The 25134-nt window shown below is 35.3% G+C and overlaps 1 protein-coding gene and 1 long non-coding RNA gene across 2 annotated transcripts in view; one reads left to right on the top strand and one right to left on the bottom strand.

Annotated features, from left to right (window-relative positions):
* The window catches only part of gabrb2b (gamma-aminobutyric acid type A receptor subunit beta2b), a 43544-nt gene extending 19805 nt beyond the window's left edge, over positions 1-23739 (top strand). Inside the window, exons 4-10 of the mRNA XM_028031981.1 lie at positions 3552-3772; positions 9714-9796; positions 14351-14488; positions 15728-15880; positions 17629-17873; positions 18506-18646; positions 18888-23739. Of these exons, the coding sequence (XP_027887782.1) occupies positions 3552-3772; positions 9714-9796; positions 14351-14488; positions 15728-15880; positions 17629-17873; positions 18506-18646; positions 18888-19235 (1329 nt within the window). The 3' untranslated portion in view covers positions 19236-23739. The remainder of the gene's footprint in view (positions 1-3551; positions 3773-9713; positions 9797-14350; positions 14489-15727; positions 15881-17628; positions 17874-18505; positions 18647-18887) is intronic.
* LOC114153432 (uncharacterized) lies at positions 3779-17825 on the bottom strand. The gene is made up of 3 exons (XR_003597324.1): positions 17721-17825; positions 7246-7317; positions 3779-6814 (listed from the first exon to the last, which is right to left on the bottom strand). It is a non-coding gene; the product is annotated as an uncharacterized LOC114153432 (long non-coding RNA).
* Positions 23740-25134: the final 1395 nt, after the last annotated feature.

The following is a 25134-nucleotide window of genomic DNA, read 5'->3' on the forward strand; positions in this document are numbered from 1 at the left end:
CTTGAAGCACTGGAATTAAACTTACAACCTTCCCATTGCATGACACCCACTCTTCCCACTGCACTCCTCCTACAGAGCACAATCAGAAAAATAAACTCAGTAAACTTCATTAAACTGAGTAAGGTTATATTTGAATATGTTCTGTTCTAATAATGCCCATTGCTTCGTGACTTTTACGTAAAATGATAGTATTTTCCTCTTCTTTCTTTTGGACCTGCATGTGTTTTTAATAAAGTGAGGTAAGTAAAACAAACAAACAAAAAAAAACTCATTGTGGCATACTTCCAAGTGGTTCGCATTAAAACATGGATCTGAAATTAGACCGTCAAAGAATTACACATTTAGTTGTTCCACTTACGCCTTCACTTACTATGGTTTCTGAGCCCATTGGCATAAGATAGTCCATACAATAAAATAAAATTGGTTACATTTAACAAGTTTAATTATAAACAGTTTGGTTAGAAGCCATCTTAATTAGGAAACCTATTACCTCTGTAGGCAATGGGAACTGGGTATTATTAAATTTTGATAATGAAGTCTGTAAGAGTCCTGATGGCACATTGTCTTCCTTTGTAGCTGGGGAGCTGCTTTCATAAATTCAACATCTTTATTTCATAATCACTGTCTCTTTTCATTTCTCTCTACGATCTCTTTTTACATCTCCATAGTTTATGTACTCATGCTCATTATGACAGTTTTTATGACAACCCCCCATTGCAGTTTTGTTTTAGATGTGGAGCCTCATTTTTTCCCAGTTTCTCACAGAGAGGAAACACTAAAGACACAGGAGCTGGATGTTCAAAGTAAAATCTCAATGCTGGCACACTATTCACAGTGCAGATATAATGTGTTGCGTTTAGTTGACTGTGTATGTCTCATTTCTTGATTCTGTACTGATAGCCTGACATAAAAGCTTCATTATGCATATGTAAGAGAGGCATTTCTACAGTTTCGCATGTCAAAGTAAGTGCTAAAGACTGGCGATATGTTTTAATGACTGTAAAGTAGGTAGTTTTAGAGGATGGCATGGCAACAAGCATATCTTCGCTGCACACGCTGTGGTGCTCAGCATGCTGGAAAGTAGAGTGTGAGCTGTTACATAATCACCAACCTGGGACCAAAGAGTAGCGCAGGCAGCACATGCAGTCAGAGATGTGCTTGTGCAACCGAAATTGCAAACATCAATTTGCAATTGATGCAAACTTTCTTCAAAGTTAAAAACAAATTACAGTAAAGATGTTATTCAGTTATCTTCAACCTTCCTACATTTGATGCATTTTGCCTTTGGGTTGGAACAAATTATTTCTGTACATAGTGCCCCTCTTTTTCTCTTTAATCTGTTTCTTTCTTAAATATATTTCACAAATGCCCTCCAATGTAAATAATTGAATAGCACCATGCTGAGTTTTAACTCTGCTCTGCTCAGATCAGGATTTTCTTCCTAGACCAATTATGGTTATGTCTTTAAATAAAACACTGTTCTCAAACATGGCTGTCAGCACCAGTAGCAAAATATGCTACAAATAACAATAACATGACAGAACCTATTTAAGTCAAACATGAGGAAGGCTGCTCCCATTTCCTTGACTCGCCCAAATCAACAACCCAGCTTACAGTTCCCAAGGTGCTGTTGGATGTCAGATCCATAGCCAATGGGTGTTTTCAAAAATGCATGTTCAGCCCCTTTGTGGGGAAGAGGATGAGCCTGTCATGACGAAAAGTTCCCTGAAACAGCTATTTTATTTAACCTAGTTTTTATGGATGATCGGCTTCTTGCTGAATTCAGTTTCAGGAGAATCTCACTCCTGGGTTTGTTTTTGCCATGTCCTAGATTGACTATCAAAGAATTATTTTGTAATCTGCTAAACTGCTTCTATTTGTTTATAAATTATTATACTGAACCCTGTACTGTAAGTTGACTGTATGCTTGTGTGTGACAGAAAGCTTATATTCACAAGTATTGAGAACATGTGCTTAAATATAAGATGTTTTATAAAATTGCTGGATATTAACAGAGCAAACAGATACTTGACTGCAAGGATGTTAATGCTTTCTATCCAACTGCCCATTACTTTAATCTTATGGGGTTTATACAACCTTAATTTGAAATACAACAACAACAAAGATGTCTAAGTGGCACTTTGTGCTTCTCTAATTGTGATTTTCAATGAGAATAGCTTAATCAATAAATGGAAAGTCATATATTAAGAATCTGACAAAAGTCTGACTGTAGAAGCTTTGCACAAAACAAAGTCGCTCACAAAGTTTTAATCTCAACTTTTTTTTTCAAGTTCATATTCTGTCCACAATGCATGAAGATCTTTATTATTCATTATATAACTATTGTTCTTGGTTCTTAATTTCAGTATTTGGTGATAAAGGTTTGCCAGAATTGACTAATTTACTGTAAAAGTAAATAAAATGTAACCAGAGTATTTCACAGTTGAGACAGTGCACCTCGGAGCCAGCCCAAGGTTTTATTCAGGGATCACTTTCTAACAATGCCCATCATGCATAAGCTACCGTTTAAATACATATTTTGGTGTTTCGAAGTAGTACAAGAATAACTGGTTGTGTTTGCAAGCAGTCACATAAAACTTAGAATACTTTAGTGTTACATATCTTGAGAGAATTATGATATCTAAAACATCCCTTTGAAATTCATTCATTTGCCTGAGGCTCACATTATTTACTGTAGTTCCTACAGTGAACACCTTTTGATGTTGCTGCAAAGAAAATCTGCCTGTAATTTGCAACTGGGAGCAGAAGAGGAATCAACAACTCTAACTAAATAGTTTGACCTTGTAAGCATGAGAAACTGCTGCTCTTCCTGTTAGGGGAATACCAATCAGGATGTTCACATATAGCTAGAAAAATGAGAACATGCACAACTGGTCAAATCAACAGAACCAATATCCTTCTGACCAGTGTGCTGGAGCAATGATTTTATTGTAATTTCTTCTTCCATTGTTCCTTTTCGGATGCCAGAAAACATGGATCTTCTTCAGGAATCTAAAGTTCATATGTCAGTGGATCATAGATGTCCTGGCATCAAAAGTGGGACCAACCCACTAATAATTAGGTGGTCACAATGTTTTGTCAGATCCCATAAACGTTAAACCACAGGGAAGCTGTAGGAAAGTCTTGTACTTTCTTTTTTGCGGCTGTACTGTACATTTTTGACCCAGATGTTTTTAAGCAACGTAGCAAATAGAAACTTTTATCTCATTGTATATAAGAAGCACAGTTGGTGCAATCCAGACCGTTGGTGTTTCTCACTGACGTTTCTGTTCTGTACTGGGCCCTTCTTTGCCCAGTACAGCTGCTCCTCCTCCATTTGCTTGAGTCTGAATTTCATTCAACATTAAAATCTAGTCTTATCTAAACTTAGTTCTTGCCAGGAAAAAAGCAGAACAGCACATTTTTGTAAAATGCTTGCTTTGTGAAATAACCTTTTCCTCTCTTGCTCATCTCTTTTGTACGTCTTTGCCAGTTTGACATCTTATCTCTATTGTTTTTTTCTGTTTCTCTGTCCTCCTTTGCACTCACAGGACTACACATTGACAATGTACTTCCAGCAGGCCTGGCGAGACAAGCGGCTGTCCTACTCAGAGATCTCCCTCAATCTGACCTTAGATAACCGGGTGGCTGACCAGCTCTGGGTCCCCGACACCTACTTCCTCAATGACAAGAAGTCGTTTGTTCATGGTGTCACAGTGAAAAATCGAATGATCCGACTGCATCCGGATGGCACCGTATTGTACGGCCTCAGGTCAGATTTTAATCTCTTGAAGTAGTATTTACAACTACATTACAAGACGTCTGGGTTGGATTTCATGTTCGTCTTTAAAGCACAAATAAAGTAAATAATGATGGGTGCTTTCAGTAAGTTAGAACATAAACTTTAAACCAAATGAATTTTTCACCTTCACTATAGCAGTAAATCTACACTCAGAGGCGAATTATGGAAATACAATATAACTTCTGGGTGCAGCAGAGATATGTGTAATAAATGACTTTTATGTTAGATTAGGGGTTTTGCAAAGACTTAAAGGACCTTAAATTTCAAATTGAAAAACTTCTCTGTTTTAATGTACACCAGGGATTAGCATCTCGCTCACCAGTTTGCAGGCTAATCATCTGCTCAGTTCTGGCACTTTGAAATGATTTTTCCAAATAAATTCAGCAAATATAGATGCTTTTATTGTAGTCATTGTTACAATGCAGCTTAATTATGCATATTTTAAAGTGTGTTGATTCTGTTTTCTTGCAATGACTAGGTTTTTTTTTGTTTTATTTAACAAGATGTTTTATAGTGGAGACTACTTTTTAAAGTTACAGTCTAAAACCTAAAATATAAATTCTTTTGAAGAGATAAGAAAGAAAATGTAGGTGAAGTTTTCTCCTCCTGTATGTAGCATGGCATTAGGCAGTGCTGTTTCTCACCTTGTTGCCCCTTTTTAAAGACATCCAAGATTGAGAAGATGTTAAAGACAGACATTTTAGGAAAAACAATTTCACTGATTAGTGTTTGGATCAATCACTTGGGTTTTCTCTTTGGGCTGTGCTTGGCTGGGCTCCATGGGTAAAAGGACGTCCATGAGATGCTTGCCAGCGGGCCCCATGTCCTGGTCTGGCTCCAGAGAGGGCCCTGTGTGTGCCTTGAAACACCAGCTGTATTTCCATTAACTATAGAATTGAACAATTTGAAATTCAAATAAATTTGCTTCATGAAAACACACCGATTTCAAAATAACTCAATTTTGGAAATGAAAGTTCTTGCACTAGGATGAGGTGCATCCTAGTGCACCTCATCCTAGTGAGGTTACATCAAAATAGATGTATTTCATAGAACTGTAATGGAAACCATTAAGATGACAACAGGAAGTAGTCTTCTTCATAGTTGGTAGTGTTTTGATGGGGGTTCGGGGGGATCTTGAACCAGAGCTCTCACAGCAAGACAGTTCATTAAAAAGATGTGCATCATTCAAATGAATTGAATCCATAGCTCTTCTGTAAAATTGATGACTACAATTTCCCTAAAATGTTGAATACGTAGTACATAGTATTCAGGTAAAGAAGCTTGTAGCTACAATGGCTGAATAAGACACCACCGTCTCCTCTGATTGGCTGATAGTTAATGAGTGATGCACCATGGCTGAATGATGAACAGTTTATTCAAAGATTGTGTATATGGTGAATGAACTTAATTTTAAAAAGAGCCATTCCAATTACCTATGTGGTTGAACATTTAAAGGCATTTAAATTGCATTTTTTTAAGTTGTCATTTGCTCCATCTGGTCTTCATCTCATCTTAGTTCTGTACTCACGCTCCATCTTTGTTATTTTCAGCATACTGTAATTGGCTTGCAGATTTTTTTTTTCTTAAGTCCCTTTACACTACAACGGTTAAAATAATAAAACTATCTGTTCCAGTAAACAGCTTTGATTTAAACTGTTAAATGAGTTTGCATGTAGCCCAGAGTGCAAAGTAACAATCCCTTTCTTCATTATTGGTTGAAGTTAAAGTTTTCAAACCATTTCTGTTTTCAGAGGTTTGACTTTCAACTTTTATTCAGTTCCTCAAGCTGGAAGCACTGTCACTTAATATGACATGTTGTATTGTGGTATATTTTCTCTAAATGTGAGGAAATGCGTAACCACAGCGGTAAGGAATCCCTTCTCTCTTTTCAGCTTTCATTAAAAGTTGTTAAAAGAGATGGATGATAGCAGCAGTGGAAGACTGTGGCATTAAAGGGCATATTGAATCATTTTTATAACTCTTCCTATCCAGTTATATTCTAACTTGTAGCTCACAATGGTTATAGTAATTCCAATGTCTGAAAGTTAGAAAGATGTTAAAAAAAACAAAGGAAAGAACATTAGTGCAAGGAAGCCAAGGACACAGTCACAAGATTTAAAAGTGAAGAAGTTAAGTATGTAAGCTGTGCATAAAACATGGGCTACCTAAGACAAAAGTGACAGTGCTTTTCTAAAAGTCATTCCGAAGTATAAGTGGCAGTAGTCAAAAACACGCGGCATGAAGAGGAAAAAACATGTAGGCTATAAATCTCACTGGACAACAAGTTAGATTTATTTAGAAATTTTGGAATGAAGGTTAAATGTCATCCAAGTTGATAAAATTCAGTGGCACCTTGTCAACTGTTATGCATCAAAAATACATAAATACCAGGATTCATAATTAACACACCAAGGAAATTCAGAATTCTAAATGGGAACTAACATGTTTGTAGGGCTTTTATTAAACGATTAAAATCATTCAATTCATTCATCATTCATTCAGCAGCATCCCCACAAGGAAAATAGTTCTGAAAGCAAAAATAGGTCCAACCTGGTGTTAGTCTGCATGTGTGTGTTACAAAGTGTATGACTTGTGTTTCTGAACATGATGTTTTTCCTGAATAGACATATTGGGTATAGGAATACATAAAGTCACTTGCTGAGCTGTTTATCATAGCAAAACGGGGGAACATGCAGAGGCAACAGCAAGACATCTAAATTCCACAGCTTTATTGACTATTAAGGATTTAAAAATGCAATAATCAGAGATCAACTAATTAGCCTTTTGCAGTAAAAATGTCAAACAGCAATATTTTCCCTAAGATCCACCACCCTTATGTTTTCATGATAGGCTGTGGGTGGGAAGCAGCTGGCAGTGGGGGCTGACTGCGCTCTGAATGCTGTCATTACCTTAAATATCAAATGATGCATCACTGGTAGTCGGCAAATAGTGCGTTTTTGAATGGAATTGCCATGGTAATGAAGTCTTCAGATCCTACACAGTAAATGTCATCTATGAAAAGAACATTTCAGTATACAGAAAAAAAGGGAAAGCAATTTCACAGTCTCTTTCAAAGTGTTGCACTTTCTGATTTGCTCTTTTCTTTCGCTTCTTTAATCCCATGTTATAACCAAGTCATGAATCTGCATAGTTAAGATAATATCACACACTGATAACATTACTGGTAATATTATTACTTACCTATTTGACAATCTAACTATCATACATTCAATTTAAAACTATTTAGTAAGTTTATATACATATTTTTGTACTCGGTAGAAAAGTTAAACAACAATCATAGCTAACAGCATTTGACTAAATGTTAGCCACTAACTATGATTGACAGCAGCTCCAAAGATTTACATAGGGTTAAACCAAAGGACTAAATGGATTTGGATTGCACCTTTTAGTTTAAAATATGAATTACTTTATAAGTGTTTCACCTGCAGGAACCTTTTCCAGGCACCAAGGTAGTCCTCCGGGGTCCAATATTATTCTCTCCATTTCCGCTACACCTACAAAGATTATAAAAGAGAAAAAAAAAAGTAAAAAAAGATTGCCCCAGAAAGTAATACCAGTAGGGAAGCGGGACCAATTTCTTTACCATGTACGTTTGGATAAAGTTTATTGGTTGGAGAGTGTTAAATGTTTTAAAGTGGTTGAAATTCTACATTGTAATTCAGTTACATCAGTTTAAACTCATCCACAGTTGAATTGAAATCACTGATATCTCCTACAGATACTTGTGGTAAGTCAGGGAGTAACCATATTAGTTTTATTCAAAAAAATAATTTAGGTCTTAAGTGGTTTATGTTCTCAAGCAGATGTAAAAACTTTTAGTGCATCAAAGTTGAAACATATCTTTAGACTTAAGTTTAATGTGGATATATCAACACTAAAAAGACATTCTCTAAAAGAGTATAAGATTAAAATTTTTACTATTTTGTTAAAACTGAACAGCATTTTCAACATTTTTGTAGCATTTTAACCAACTAAGAATTCAGAATCAGATTCATTTAGATTCATATTTATTCATGTTCCAAATGGTCAATTGATGTTACAGCAAGTAAAAAAACTAAAAGACAAAATATCAAGTTAAAAAATAAACAACAAAACACAAAAAAGATGGTTATAAATATATTTTAAAGTGATTCCCACTTTTCTCAAAGACAGGGATATTTGATGTTATATACCTTGTATTGGGGCCCAAATGTATTTTTATATAGTCACATATTATCAGTCGTACGTTTGATTCATCCATAAGCTGAATATTTGCCCATAATCTGGTTCATAGCATGTGACTCTAGGATTGTGGATATGTTGATATGATTCTAATTATTTTTAACCTACTCCCAAGCCATAAAGGACCGTGTCAAAGGAGGAATCTTGCTGTGTGCCACTTAATTGAAAGAGCAAGCTTGAAAGGAAGATAATAGTAGGGAGGCATTTTGACCATCCAGGGACTCTCAGATTCACAGCAAGAAACAATGCTTCACTCAAACATTCAGTTAGTTTTCTCCAAACTCTGCCTGAAGCTATTGTACTGAGTCCTACACCACTGGCTTCCTCTTGAGACAGAAATCAGAAAGTTGTCTGTAAGTAACCAGCAAATTACTCCTCGGCCAAACACTTTGAAGCCCATTCCTACCAGCAAATCCACTGCATGGAGGTAAATGCTGACAAAGTCAGGCGACAAGAGGGAATAAACAGAAAATCCATTTAAACTTCCAAAACACACAACTTTCTTATATCATGCAGCTGGGAGAGTCAAACATCCCAGACATGTGTAATATGAAACAGAATATTATTCATTTGTTATTGTTTATAAAGAAGAAGCTTAAAAAGTTACGTTCAATGTCATTATTGACCAATTGCTATTTTTAAATTTACAAGATCAGCAATTGATTTTGTCAATACAATATTTATCAAAAAACATTTAAAACCTTTAGGTTATAAGACAAATATGTAACTAGATACGATGTACTTTTGAATTGTGGCTGTAGTTTATTCAACAAAAATGTGTTAGTAATTAAATAAAACATTTTAAAAAGCTTTAAATGGATTAACAAAAAATGTAGAGAAGAATCAATCACTTATTTGGCATTACAACTGTGTAAAAATGTAGCAACAAGTGACAATTCACAAACCAAATGTTATTGCTCATCACTAAATGTCTCATTATAAATGGAAATTCAATTAAACAATAATCTTCACAGCCCTATATTGTTTTTGAGCCATCTTATTTTTACAGCAGGCAGTTGTCAGGCTAAATCACTATCACTGATATTTCTGGCTTACAGCAATCCTGCAGAGTTTGATCCCTGCTGTTGCTCACATCTCAGAAGGGGGCAAACAGAGGACCCACAGGATTATCCTGTAAACTGGGACAGAGAGATCAGCTGTGAACCTCTTATCCCTGGTGGAGTCCCTACCACCACCACCACCACCACTCAGAAGAATGTACCTGTAATGTTTTTCTTTTAAAAATACATATTCATTTGAATACCATATGGTAATCATAAGTTGTTTGAAATACAACTCTTGGCTGAATGAATGAAAACTAACAGCATGTAAATCAGATAAGCATAAATTGCAATTTTATTGAGAAACCACATAGCAGATTTTTAAAATATGGTCTTTACAATTTCCTAAAACTCTCTAACCTCCAAGCTCATGCCCAGTTAATATTGTGTGATTGTTTTGTAATTTCATTTAATGAAAATGGTTTTTATTTGGTTCTAGAAAGCAGTTTTTTACATGCTTTTGCAATTTTGTGAATTTCACCATAAAGGGCACCAAGGATTTACAGTTTTCTTCTTTATGGAAATGTATTTACAGTTGTCTCAACTTCATGAGCTATCTACAGTATAACTCATTAAGTTTATTCTCTCTCTTCTGTTTCACTTTTCAGAATTACGACCACAGCTGCTTGTATGATGGACCTAAGAAGGTATCCACTAGATGAGCAAAACTGCACACTGGAAATAGAGAGTTGTAAGTAAAAACGTCTGTTTTGTTAACTAGCAACAAAGATTTTAATCAAACCTCATGAGGCTTATAAACTGAGACTGATTGGGAAGATTTATTTTGGTATTATACAGGATGACAGCGTAGTTTAACTCAGTCTTAAAAATAAATTTTTTGTGTAAGGTTACTGCCAAGTATTGTTCTCTTAGTGTAATATATTGAGTCAATTAATTCTAGTAATGTGCAATAGATTTTTAACTAGTTTTAGATTAACCAACATCAGATTACAACGTATGGGAAAATCTGAGTCACTTGACATGGAATTTAACCCAGATTGAGTTTTTTCCCTGTTGGACTCATAAGCAGGACAATAAAATATGTGATGAGTAGGAGCAACCTAAGAGCTACTGCCATTATGGTCCAAGCAATTTGCTGGGAATATGCAGACTCCTTTGCTGACTTGAATGCTAATGCACATAAGCCAGATACTCCAGGTACGAACTGAAGGCTGAGCTCATCGAGAACGAACATACTTTTTACATCAAACACTGTTTTTTGCCACCATCTATTTTGGATCATTTGAAATTAGAGACTCTACTTGAAATGCTGGGACTGCAAGAACATATATGCATAAAATATAGGATACTTTCAAAATGTGTGTACAGTTGTCAACTTCTGATGCAATGTTCTTCACTGAAAATGTGAACATGCCAGCACTTCTATAATATAATATTTATTGATTCATGTATTCAACAGCAGCAAGTGTCCAACAAATCATTGGAGTGTTGGTTAGTAGATTAAGCTTCACTATTGTTTCCCTTCCAATCTTTTAATCAAGAAACTAAATGATTTTAGTACCATGGTAAGGATTTTGTGCTTAATTTTTGTTTAAATCGGATTTTCACATACTAAGTTGTGTGCTGTGTGGGATGCACTTAAAGCTATTTATTTGAACATACCTTTGGCTGTCAGTAAGCAACTCAGAGGAAGAGAGAGAGAGAGAGACACTGAATGGTTACAAATGAAACGTTACACAGCAGGTGATCAAGGTGTGGGCAACAAAGTTGCCCCTATGGACTATGCTGGCTATCTTCAGGGTGTGAATTGGCTGCAAAAATGTTTTAATGGGTGTCAAGAATGAATCTAACACCTAAGTTCATGTCAGGATTAATCTTTTTCTAGCCGAATAATATAAATGCTGTTACACACTTTTGCTGCAATGTCAAGACAGATCATTGTATGAAAAGGCAATGTCCCCCAAAGATAAAAAAGAAACACTAAAGACTAAAAAGATCAAAACACACCCACCCACACACCCCCACACACACACGCACACACACACACTTTGCACTTGTTTAATCTCAGCAGTGGGGCTTTGGGAAACACACTGTAATAATATCTGAAGGAAATCAACTATTCTGTGAGGTTTCATATGTTATACTGCCTTCACTGTGTTCAGTCATTTGTTGGAAGGTTGATTTACATCCTGCTCTCGCCAATAAATTCAAAATTTGCATTTTCTCGGTTCTTACTGTTTCTGTTGTCCTACTTTGATACTTTCTCTGTTTATACATGTACAGATGCATAATTAACGGTTTCATTTATCCATCATAATGGCCATTAATTATTGCTTTTGTAACTTTGCTGTGTTAAACATAATACCATGAACAGTTTGCTTGAACTCAGCTCTTTTACCCATTTTTTTCTGATTAGATTTTTACTTCTCCAATTGTTCAAAGCAAAAATCTGAATTGTTTTTACTTCATATGTATAAATTCATTCAACACACAGAGTGGTGTAGAGAAGATTGTTTGCTATACCAAGGGCACAATTTGTATGAACACATGTACTTTTTAATTTATTTTAACTGGTCACATACACTCCCAGGAACGTTGTTCTTACCGTTACTGTTTTTCATGATCAGAAATTTATCTGTATAACTGATTTATTTTTCTATTCAAATTACAAAATGCTTGTGTTCTTCAGCATTAATATTCAACAGTCTTTTGTTGCTGACAAGAAAACAGCTTGGACTCCAGCAATAACTGTTGTGTTTGAAAATTCTAGAAATTTATTTCCACATGCTGAGGAAGTTTGGTATATCCAAGTTGTGGGAATGTCATATACATTTACTCAATGATGCAGTTTGAGTATGACTGTAGTTATTGAATTGAATCAGAGAAAAGTAAATGGGAAACAAAGTAAAGACAAATTATACCAGCAGTCGGATATGAATAGGGTTAACATAATCCAGTATATTCAACACATTCAGAAGCAGAATTTTGCATCATAGAGCCTTTTATATGGATATTACACAGAAATATGTTTCCTACTGATTAGTAGGTTAAAATGTTTTTTCAGTGGCTGAAAAACACAAAGACAAACCTTCAGGACTCAGTGTTTGCTCTCATACATGCTACAACAGAAACAACATGGAGAGAGGAGGTAAAAGAACATGGCTGTTCATTTCTCTTTTAGATTCTGTAAACTTACAGAGAAACTAATATTTTGTAACAGCATTTCTTCAAAATAGCAGCCATATCATCTGCTCCAGCAATCCACATCATATAGATGGATTCATCTTTCCTTTCTATTTCACATCTGCTGGTTGAACTCAAACTATTTGTAGAAACTGCAGACATCCTGTGGGGTGTTAATGGTTTTCACACTCAGGTTACATGGTTTATTTATTTTTTTCTACCACCGAATGATTCCTCCGTGTTCAGACCCAATGATGAGCAGTTTGCAGCATACTGCAAAATCATTTTTAATTACTAGACTAGGAATGACATTACAGTCACTTTGAACTTAATGAAATTCATTTGAGGAACATTTGGGAGTGAATTAGGTCATGCTCACTCACTGCAGAGGATGAGGAGAAGGTTGTTGAATTGCTTTATGTTTTTGAAGCATTGTCCTTTGGTAAAATAAGAAAACTGGGATTATAACCACACATCTAACTAATGTGATGAGATTATGTACAACTTACATGGATAATACTTTGTGAGAGAGTCATCTCTCTGAGGAGAGGTATTTCAAAGTTTTGAGATAACAGCTCTAGTGAAGTCCACAATTTTAGTTTAAAAAAACAGCATCTATTTTTGTGTTTATACTAATTTGTCCATGTAGGTGTGCAGTGGAGCTAGTGTTATTTAACAAAGTTAATTAGTTAACCTTAGCTAATTGAGGTAGGTGACTAAGAATAGTTGTCTCCAGAGTAACTAATTAACTTTAGCAGTCATTTTCCCAGAAATGCATGTAGAAAGAGCCGTTTGCATACAGGACTTCCCTGCCCCAGTGCAACATCACATGTGCCAGCCCTTTCAATAAAAAAAAAGTATTTTTTTGTTTGTTGTTAATAAAAATAATAGCAAAAGCTTTATTTAATATTGTTAACCCTAAGGCAGATCAAAATCTTTTCTTTTTTTTTATCTTCCTCCAAAATCCTTTTCTCTTACTGAAACGAATCAACTGTGACATTATTTCATAACTCTGAAAAAGAAAAGAGCCTGGAGTCAGATTCGGTAGAGTCCCAGTTAAATAGCCTTAGTATCATATTTTTATTCCATTTGACGTTATCATGAACAATTTTATTTATTTTGCTCTGTGCAAAGGTTTTACCCATGCAACAACAGACTGACTTAATGTGTCTATTTGACTTCTTTCAAATTATGGACCATTTTGTTTGGCTTCTATTAATGACTTTTGTATTAAACTATTTATAAGGGAAAGAGTGAGGAAAAAACATTGAATTAATAAAAGATATCTTTGAATAACTACTATTCATAGACAAAAAAGTACAACTGCTGCAGTAGTTAAAAACAAATCCACCGGACCCCCATCAGTACTAGAACCTTAAAGAATAATGATCATGCAATTACTAATAAAAGATTAATCATATAAAGTACTTAAACATAAGCTTTAAACCCAGAATGCTATCTTGATATGACAAAACACTTTCTAAAATTCTATCCAGCTCTTCCTATGTATTACAACAGCAACAGACTAAATTAGGTAATTATGACTGCGCATGGTAGTGTGACATTAAAATCACCTACTTTGCCAAAGTGACAAACACTGACTTCACAAAAATTGCATAAATATTGGTAAATGCAATAATATAAACAGTTTATAAGACTCTTCAAAAGGTAGCACTTAGTATTGGTATTGTTATTCTTCACAAAGTTCAGATGCAGTGAGCAAATTCTTATAGGTCATATAATGCACTATGTATCATTTCTTCATGAACAACTGATATTTTTCTACCATATGAAACTTATTTTAATTCATATTTTTATACCTGATACAAAGTTATTACTTGCTCCTAATAAGATAAATAAATCAGTTTTATTCAATTTATGACTCTCTTACTCCCTTCACTGAAACTGAAACAGCTAACATTGTCTTATTCATTCAGCAACATCTCTAATTTCAGTGGCCCCATTACCAAATATTCTCCTCTTAACATAATTAAAAATGTTAAAAGTTGCTCACGTTTTAGTCATTTAAATACCTGCACAGGTAAAATGTAGGTCATATTTATTTATGAAAACATTTGTCGATGTTTATCCTCTGTACCAGATGGTTACACCACCGATGACATTGAATTCTACTGGCGAGGAGGAAATAACGCTGTGACAGGGGTGGACAAGATTGAACTGCCCCAGTTCTCCATTGTGGATCATAAACTTATCTCCAAGAATGTTGTCTTCTCCACAGGTAATTTTCATGTGCGTACATCACATTATAAACCATTATAAAAGTAAATGTTTATGCTATTAGCTACAATCTTGATAAGAAGCTTGCAGTAATGTCTGGGATTGAAAGTCATGCCAATGCAACATACTGTACCTCTGGCTGCAGCAACATGGTGGGAAATAAAGAAAAACACAACATATTTATTTAGCATTGATGGAAAACACACACACACAAAAATCAGATACAATAATTCATCTTCCACTTTTAGCATATTTATGAATTTGCATTGCAGTTTAGCATTTACTGAGGACAATGGGTTTTTTGAATATAGAGTAGAGGTGTAGATATTGCACTGTGTAACTATGTAGTGACATTAAAAGAATGCAGAGACTGAAAGTTTGTTTTGTTTGCAGAATTTTCAATTTCTGAAAGCCTTTTAATAACCTCTCTGTAAGTGCAGAATGAACAATGTAGACCATCAAAATACATCTGGGGCCTCAGGAATGAATGACTTCCATACTGGACAAATTTTATATCTACATGTGACAAAAACCGAGCAAATGTACTATTTCCATGTGACTGAGTTTTCCAATAATTTTTAAAAAATGTGTTGTATTAATGTGTGAGGCTAAATGTGGTTCAATTTCATCACTCAGATTTAAACAACAAAAGATTAAAATCGTAAAAAGGAGGCCTGTGGAGGCCTTAGTCGACGACTAAGGCCTCCACATGTGGGTGGTGCTTAACCCCGGCACCACCACAGAACCGCCAGAGCTTGATACTTAATGGAGTCGTGCTCTTTCAGCCTAGTGAAGTGACTTTTGGTTATTTGTAGTTTTTTATTGTTTCTTAAAAAAAGTTTCCATTACTGTCACATTTTCACGGCAGGTCAAAAGTATGCTTGGATGACTGGACATTTTAACACAACGTTCATGAACTGTGCACACTTTTATCTGTGGCACTGTTTAAATAAACGCATACAATGTGTTGTAACACTTGATTCAGACCAAATGATGGCCGATGCTCATTGAACCAATTTTTCAGGATCTGACCCTGACAAATTCTGGCATTGTCATCCCATGTGATGTGATTCTTTAAATTACTATGTCACATGGTTTGTTTAGAGAATGAGAAACTGCTTGCTTCTGCAGTTAGCATGAAAAGAGTCGTTCCAAGCTAAAGAATTTAGAAATGAAAATTACATATGTTATAGTATTCAGATTTTTTTTTAATCATTTCCCTCTTTTCTCATCTGACCAGGTTCTTATCCACGTCTTTCCCTGAGTTTCAAGCTAAAGAGGAATATTGGATATTTCATCTTGCAAACATACATGCCTTCTATACTTATCACCATTCTGTCCTGGGTCTCTTTCTGGATCAACTACGATGCCTCTGCAGCCAGGGTGGCTCTAGGTGAGCACAAACAGTAAATGTTTGATTAACATTAGCTTGTGTTAAGCTTCCTAATTGTTGCATGTTATGAAGCACAAATTTATGATGGTAAACATTTTCCTGTAGTATCCATCATATCAGATGGACTTTTAGAAACTCCGATATTCACATTTGCAGTAAATTCAGGATCTTTAAGTATCCTTACATCTTTAACTCCTCCGCTGGTTTGTAAAACCAGCATAGGCTTTTCAGATTGTTTCAGATTTTGCATTAATCAGAAGCTTCATTTTTTTTTAATCACAAAACTCCATCAAGCTAGCTTCAGCCTCAATCCCCAGTTTAGCCTACAGGGCAATTTCACTGATTGACGACTGTGCCGCATTTAGTGATCCTGTGGGAAGGCATGCGTGGGATGAAAAAACAAAAAAACAAAAACAAAAGGTAATGCAGGAGGCAGGTCAACAGTGGTGGGAAATATTCAGTCATGCTCTTTTCCACACTGGATTTAGGAACCACTTAACTCTGACCTGATTTAGGGGCATTAAAGTGGACATGTAAAAGCTGAATCACATGGTTGATGTGTCCAAACATCCTTTGTTAGTGTTGTTAAGCCTTTACAAAAACTGTGTGGGACATTGCTTCAATCCTTTTTAATCACAGGTCAACGCTGTGACAGTGGTATAGTAAAAAAAAAAAAAAAAAAAACATGTTTTCTGTGACTAAATAGAAATTAGCTTATTTTTGTTTGTTTTTTAAAAGCTGTTGTCTTTGAGAGGATTTTATGGTGTTTCATGTGCTCTAAACCTGTTTCTGTTTGCTCTGGAAAAGTAAAGCTAAGCTTCAGGATTAGGCTTCTAATGTTATTTACAAAGCACACTCCACAATGATTAGCAGCCCTGGTAAAGATGTGTGCAAAAACATCATTGTTTCCAAGATTTCAATGAGTCTCTTACCATCCTGCTTACTTTATGTAGATGCAAGGTAATTGTGGACAGTTCTCCAACCTTGTTTGTCAAAGTTGTAATTGTGCTAAACTTTTCACTGATTGCTCTTACACCAGATATGGGTAGGTTAAGGTAACTAGCTACCTTTTTTGAATCCATTGACTTAGAAAGATCAACACTCATCTGCTTTATTTCAATGGCAATTTCTCTTGTCGTTTTCCATCTTTTAAGAGGGATCAAGAGAAACTTCCTCCTGTATCCCACAATATTTATATTCTAAGGAAACATGAAGTTATTTATTACAAATTAAACGTTCCTCCATGAAGTGAAAATGTCAAGTGTAAATTAGGGAAACATTTCAGCCACTGTGTATTTTATCAAAGGTTGGATCTAAAAGAAAACTGTCAGATTATGCAACTGTGTTTACTGAATACTAACACTATTGTAAATCAGGACACTAAAAATGAGAATATTCAAAGAAATGGCTGTATATAAAAGTTGGCTTATCAAACACTAGAAGCTCTTGACAAGTAAACACAATTAAAGTTGACATAAATTTAAAATGGCTGCACTACTTCAGATTTGAGTGCTGTATCTTGTCGCTCAAAGAGTATTAAAATGCCTAGCGTGTTATTGATGTTGGCAGCTTTAATGACTCAGAAATTGTTACCCTCTTTGGTGTCCATAGGACACATTTGAGTGAGTGAGTTGATTTAATCTTACAAAGAGTTGTATATTTCTGTTGTTTTTCTCATGGGTAGTTTTATGTAGTGATTTAGTGCTAGCTTATGTCCTTCATGCTGTGAAATTATTCTTCTTTACCAGGTATTACCACGGTGCTCACCATGACAACCATTAACACCCACCTGAGAGAAACCCTTCCCAAAATTCCTTATGTCAAGGCCATAGACATGTACCTCATGGGCTGCTTTGTGTTTGTCTTCCTGGCTCTGCTGGAGTATGCTCTGGTGAACTACATCTTCTTTGGCCAGGGTCCTCAGCGTCAGAAAAAGGCTGCTGAGAAGACAGCAACAGCAAACAATGAAAAGATGAGGATGGATCCAAATAAGGTAAAAGCTTACTAAGATTTATTGATGTGTTTTATGTATTTGGCATGTTGCAGTGTAAAGATCAATTTCAGCTTTATTTTTTCTATATAGATGTCTTCATGTTTTCTTTATACACTCTGTGACACATCCTGACAAACCCCGACACTTCCCTCTCAAAGCTTCACAGGGGGTGTGAGGTGTATTTCCTGTAACACTTCATCTGTTCTGGTGTCCAGTTTAAGGTTACACACATTACCTCCTCCTCACATGAATTTAAAAAAATTGTAAAAGATTAATTTGTGGTAAGTGGATTGATTTGAACATAATATGAACCAAGTTTGCTTCTATGGCTGATTTGATTTGGACCTGTTTGCACAGTGAGCTAAGATGGTAATTGCTATAATTGTCTATTATTATCTCTTAAGGAAATATGAGCTGTTCCAGTCAAGTGAAACCGTGTAGTGTAGCCTTTTTTTGGAGTTAAGTGTGGCACTGAAAACACAGTGCTTACATAATAAAAAAAAATGTAGGACATAGTTTCATACCAAATCAATTGGGTTTTTTTTGGTTTTTTTCCCACAAATGTTCCACTATCATTCAGATATCAAATTTCCTCATGTTTTCTTAAAGTTTTCTTTGCTACTTGTCTGCAGTGGCTGGTGGGAAACGTGGTTGGCAGAGATGATACTCTGTACGCAAGAATGAAACAAAGAGACCTTGCTGGTCACGATTCAATGTGGGAGCCAATCTTCATGGATGACGCAGCAATTGGGCTTGGAGATCAAAAAAACAAGGTACTGCAAAATCTGTTTCTATACATTCATAGCATACACAATATTGACTAACATGCCCACCCCAATACAAACAGTATTCATATATAACATTATGTACATCTGAACCTTATGCAGTTTTTTAACTTACTAAGTAAATAATACCAACACAGGAAAGTGAAAAGGTATTGAAATTTACATTTTCATTTACATAATAGATTTTTTTTACTGTTCAGTGATATATTTGCAACTCTTCTGTTGACAGATGGATACACATGAAAACATCCTCTTGGGCACTCTGGATATCAAGAATGACATGGGTGTTACAGAGCTGGCTCTGGGTCTCAATGACCCGCGAAATACCATGTTAACATATGACAGCTCAAATCTGCAATATCGCAAATCAGGGCTGACAAGGCACAACTTTGGGCGAAATGCACTGGAGCGCCACATGACTCAAAAGAAAAGCAGACTTCGGAGGCGGGCCTCTCAGTTAAAAATCACCATCCCGGACTTGACTGATGTAAACTCTATCGACAAATGGTCACGAATGATCTTCCCAACTGTATTTTCCTTCTTTAACATTGTTTACTGGCTCTACTATGTAAATTAAAGAGAAACAGGACATGAGTGAAATCAAGCACATCAAAGGTAAATAAGAATTTAACGTTTGTATTTGAGTGACTTCATATTTATGTTCTCTTGTAAAGCTAGATGGAATTGCCGTATTCAGGACTGGATCCATAATTTCTGAAAGCACAATCTTTGCTGGCTACCACACGAAAACCTTATGGAAAAGAGATTACATACTTATAAGGTGCCTGTTCCTGAACATTTGTTTATACTGTTAAGTGTTTTCTTTTTATTGAATATCTTAACATCTCTCAATCTGTTTGTTTTTAACCACTAAGTCAATTTTGATTTGAAGTACACATCATCAACAATGCTAGACATAAACTTATAAAAAAACAATTTCAAAAATGTTTACTTTCACTGAGACTGCTTAAAATTGATGAAACTAACTTAAAGCCTACAGGGTTATCTCACAATAATCATGTCAAAGACTATAGGCTATCACTGATCTAATTGCATGAAATTGCTGAAAAAAAACTGTAAAAATGCTAAAGAATGAAAATATATTGTATGATATAAAGTTAACATTTTTATAACATTGTGATTTTTAAAACTTTTTCTAATGTAATAAATTGATAGCACTACAAAACTGTATTTTCCTGACATCTGTCAGTTTATCATCCTCTTCTGTAAATTTACAAATAATATCAACAATGTGTACAAATATCCTTAATATGCTTGTCGATTTCAACAAATAAAAAATAGGATATGACTACTACGACTAAACCATTCAAAACCTCTAGTTTGGTTCAATGTATCAAAATCCAGACAGACTGGAGAACAGGAATGGCAAAAAAAAGATATCACAATTCTGTTCCTGATTGCCTTTTGTTTTGTTAAAAGCACATACTTAAATAAAAAAGGCCCCATGGTTCATTAAAAAAAAAAGAATGCAAGAGTACAACATTTTACATTTCCTTTTTTATGGCACTACTTCAATAGCTTTGTATAGGTTTACTGATTATTAGCTTCTGCAAACATTTTTTCTGATTGTTGTAGATTTAATAATTTTTCCAAATCAGGAAAAGGCTCATTGCAATTAAACAAGTTTATCACACACACTATGATTCTAAGATTTGAAGTGCACAGTTACAAGTATGCGTTTATTTTAGATTGTTTACAAGCCAAGAGACTTAACCACACTCCTTGCACTTGGTGCTTTTGGGCCTCGTCTTGAGACAAACTTAACTATCATTACTTTATTTTTGTTGTCAAAATTTATTAGGAATTAAATTGCTTGCAAAATATACTTATACTTAGATCTTAGGTACTTTGTGCATAACTTCAGCTCTAAGATTTATAAATTATGAACTCTTAAGATCTAAACAACATTAAATTTGTGACAAACTATTAAGTTAAAAAATTTGTTCAAAGCTTCATTGTATTGGCATTAACATGTTACTCTAGAATATGGAGTAGTTGCGAATACCTGAACACCTTTAGGTCAATACTTTTAATGTCAGGGATTTACAATGGATTTTTTCCCCCAGGTGTTTTTGGGGCTTGTATTTTATGATGCTATATCCACCAAGTTTAAAATTGAGAATTATGTGAAAACATAATGCCAAACTCAGACATCAATGCATATCACAATAGTCATCCAAAACGAGAGCTGTGACGGCGAAGTCTTCAATTCCAACTTAGGTTCATACAGTGAAGAATTAAAAAGGTATTTGTTCAGTGCAGTACTTTCATTACTTAACAAACCAGCACCCTACATGTATTTGAAAGGTCTCTGTTTTACACTCAGTGTGCCTGTAATTCACCACAATGGTAAAAGGCAACTTGTGATAAAAACTACCAAAAGTAAAAAAATCAGCAACAATTCAGGTGGAACATTGAGATCTCCGTTCTGTTTTAATCAGGTTTGTTAGGCTGCTTTGACATAGAAAGTGGCGTATACAGTGCGGTCCTCAAAACTCGTTCTTACGAATATCTTGTGCAATGCTAAGGGATGCGCCATGCAGAGCATTCTACCATGTGCCATACGATCAAGTTTACGTACTTTAACTTGTGCATCAGGCTTTTTGTGATCTCAGCATGCCCAGTCAGAAGAACTCAGAAGGATTACAGTAGCTAACGCCATTGATTTCAGAAAACCAAGTTATTTTTAGTGCTCTCCACTCAAGTTAACTCTCACAATTCAACTATACTATTGCTGCTCATATTCCTCTTCCACTCATGATCAGTAAATGTTTGTGCATTGGTTTCTCTTTACCACATTGCCACATGCTAGTTTTCACCTAACAAAAACACTATTTGTAACAAACAACTGAGCCAGAGTGCAGTTTCCAATGTTCCCTTCTCCCCAACACCAAGCCAGAACGCACAGCTGAACACAAAACATGCTACTTCCTATGAAAAAAAACAGCCTTATTCTGATGCCCACGTGTCAGATTACCCTTTTTCACAAAAGCTATGTCACCAAAATATGTCATGTCAGAAAATCACTAATTTTTTTAAATTGACATCATTCACAACTTCTCCTTATGTTTACTGATTGGCCCATTTGAAATTGTACCAGAGGATCCAATAAGAGAAAGCCCAGATGGAGCACTGACAACTTAAGAAAGGAAAGATTAGAGTCAAGCGGAATTGTGTAGGAAGGAAATGGCCAGGTTATGACAAAGTGGCCTAAACAAAAACAGAAAATTAAAACAAAAACAACAAGAGAAACTGAAAATAAGTGGTTCAACTTCAAAATGAATACACAAAGAGATATAAATTGATATAAAAATAGCTTTAAATGAATGAAAAAGTTATTAAAACGTAAATGAATATGAAGAACTGAGGGAAGATATTTTTTTGCACTAATTCCAAGTGTGGAAGATGTAAGTGAACAATGTAGAAAGACATAAACAATGCAATCAGAAAAAAATTACTAAAAAAACTACAACAGTGTATATATCAGATAAGATCACTAGTCTTGATTTGGAACATATTGCTGTACATACACAAAATTAGGAAATTAAAGCAGCACTTCCATTTTTTTTTCTTCTGCTATGTAAAGCAGAAACAGAGGGTGATGTGAAACAATGTAAATAGTCAGCAGTGGAGTCACTTCTACTTTGTTTATGAAAGTCCACGTTGTTTTTAACCAAAGTGTAAAGTTGTATTCATGAATGTAGCTCATGCTTTTGCACCATGGATTTACTGACTATGAGCAAAAGTAAAGCAAGTTCTACAGCAAATGATTTACTAAAACAAGATTTTAACTGATACTCGTCATCAGGCCACAATTCAGCTTTCAAAAAACACAATTTCAACTAATACCAGTCGCAGTTCTTGCCCTGGAGGAGCCCCATCTCTGTTGCCCCTAAACAACCAAAACCTAAAAAACTGAATTCTAGGTCAAAATTAAATGAGTTGCCGTCCCGCACGAAGCACATTTCACTTTCCAACAGCAAACACCAACTCCTTACAGACAGCATATGCAAAAAGAAGCAATAGAAAACCTGTCCAAAACGTAACTAGTGGATGAGTTTTGTTTTATTATTATTATTATTATTATTATTATTATTATTATTATTTTGTGCTGGCCTTTCTAATGCTGACCTAAAAAGCCAACAAAATAGCAGCCATCTGTTACTGACCACATAAAGATTTGTTTAATAAATTTATTTGTTGTTCTGAAAAGAGAGGGGCTTTGTGATTTTGTTTCTGATGTTTTGTTGCTTTCTGTGTTCATTATACACAGTTAGCTTAAGCAGAATTGTACCTTTGTTCCACTAAACACAAAATCTAGCCATTGTAACATATTTTGAAGTGTCTTTTACATACTAAGTCCACCTCAGCTATAGTTAGAGCTTTGTAATAATCAGAATACTACTGTACATGGTTTGATGTGGTGTATTTAATTGTGAGCGTGCTAGGAGTGAATGTTTTCCAGGTACATGTGTTTTAAAGCACACTGGTAAAAATATGTGTGTGTAACTCACACTGATTTTTTGTTATTTTGTTTCATATATTTTTATACTTCTATATTCTATGTAAAAAAAATAATCAAATTTTCATATTTATAATATTGAGAAAGATTACATTGCCCTATTGGGCAGAAAATGTTAGGATATTTATTAGAATCAAATCCTTTCATAATTGTGCAAAATTCACAACTACAAGATCACAAATGGCTTGAAGTTCACTTTTTTTTTGTTGTGCATTAGCTAGAAGGTTTTGGAATTGGAAGGTTTTTGCAGAGTTATGTCCTCTGGAGCATAAAAGGGCAATACTGTAAACGCCTGCATGACACATCTCAGAAATGGTGTATGTTTGCACACACTCACAGAAGAAGCCTTAGCCTCCTGCTACCCTGGACCTCCTGCCAAACTGCTTCAGCCCCCATTCACCTTCTCGACACCCTCTGCCCTGAAACCAAGAGCTCTTCCCTTTTTGAAGATATGCCCTGTAAAAAGTCATTTTTTGTCTTTATTATAAAAACAATGGAATTTACTACATTGTTAATAAATATTGTATAAAGTTCTGAATGTGAGTGATTATTTATTATGAATTTATGCTCTGTGCTGCTCTAGTATGGCCATGGGTTACATTTATGTGTATCTAGCTTATAAAAAGAGGTGATGTTGTTTGGGTCCAGCAGCATTTACTTCAGCTACATTCACATAGCAGGCAAATGCAACCCAAACCCACTTTTTAACGTGACATGTGATCTACTTCCAGCCTTTCACCTCAGTCAGAACAACCCAATTTCGATCTTTTCCTTTTCTGTGCCACTTCTGTATGTGATTCTAATTTGGATTCTTTTTTTTTTCAAAAAGTCAAAAAGGTCATGTCAAATTTTATCTGCCTTTTACATAGTTGAAGTGAGACATGCATCATAATTGTGGACCAGGAAAAGCCAGATGCTGTACGTCTGCTGTAAAGCGGACGCGACGCGGCCCGTGGAACAGCGATGGCCAATCCAGAACTGGCCATCACAAAGGCCTCATCTCAATCCTATGAAGACATTGTGAGTGGTGGCAGCCTACAAACATTACAGCATTAGGCTAGTTCAGTCTGGAGGAATGGGTCAGAACTCCAGCAAGGTTTTGTGAAAATCTTATGGAAGGAGACCCAGAAGGTTTGACCCAGGTCATACAGTTTAAAAGACAGTTATCCATGACACCAACCAAACTTCTGAATTAAAAAAAAAAAAAGAAATCTCTGAAAATGTTTTGGCTAAGTTTTCTGGCATTTAGAAATTATTCTAGTAATTCTGAACCTAAAACAGGAGAAGTTATGTTTGATTTAACTTCAGACATAGAAAGAAAATGTGTCCTCATATGTGATGTTTACAGAAATATGGTTTCAATTTTAGTAGCCAATTAAAAAATGCAGGGAACAAAAATCTATCCAAATTAGCTTAGACTTTAAAGCAAGCAGTCTAATGCTACGTTTTGAAACAATACCACTGTGTGTAGGAATAGAGCTTTAGTGTCTCTGGATAGCAAAACATGAGTCATGACACAGAAGTGTAGGCAGGCCTGGCATTCCAACAAAGACATGAGAGCCTAATACAAAATGTTTCTTTTCATCCTTTACCCACAGCTCTGCATTTTTGTCATCACCCTGTGGCTTTAGTTTCACATTACACTGACAGAGGAGAGCAGTGTTTGTCCAGCCAATGATATCATATACGACTACTGTTGTAACGCATGAATCACAGATGATGTGTAACTGGAATACAAAACGTGACAAATATTGCAGAATTTCAATCAATATTTTTGTGATGAGACTAGCTGTTATTTTGTGAGCATGCTATTTTGAAATGTTTTCCCCTCTTACATGAATCATATTTGTCAAGACATATATATTTATTGCACTACAGCACTGTCAGATTAGGACTCAACTCTGAAGTGAATTCTGCTCCAGGAGGAACCGGC

This window comes from Xiphophorus couchianus, chromosome 11 (assembly GCF_001444195.1).
Source record: "Xiphophorus couchianus chromosome 11, X_couchianus-1.0, whole genome shotgun sequence".
Lineage (NCBI taxonomy): Eukaryota > Metazoa > Chordata > Actinopteri > Cyprinodontiformes > Poeciliidae > Xiphophorus > Xiphophorus couchianus.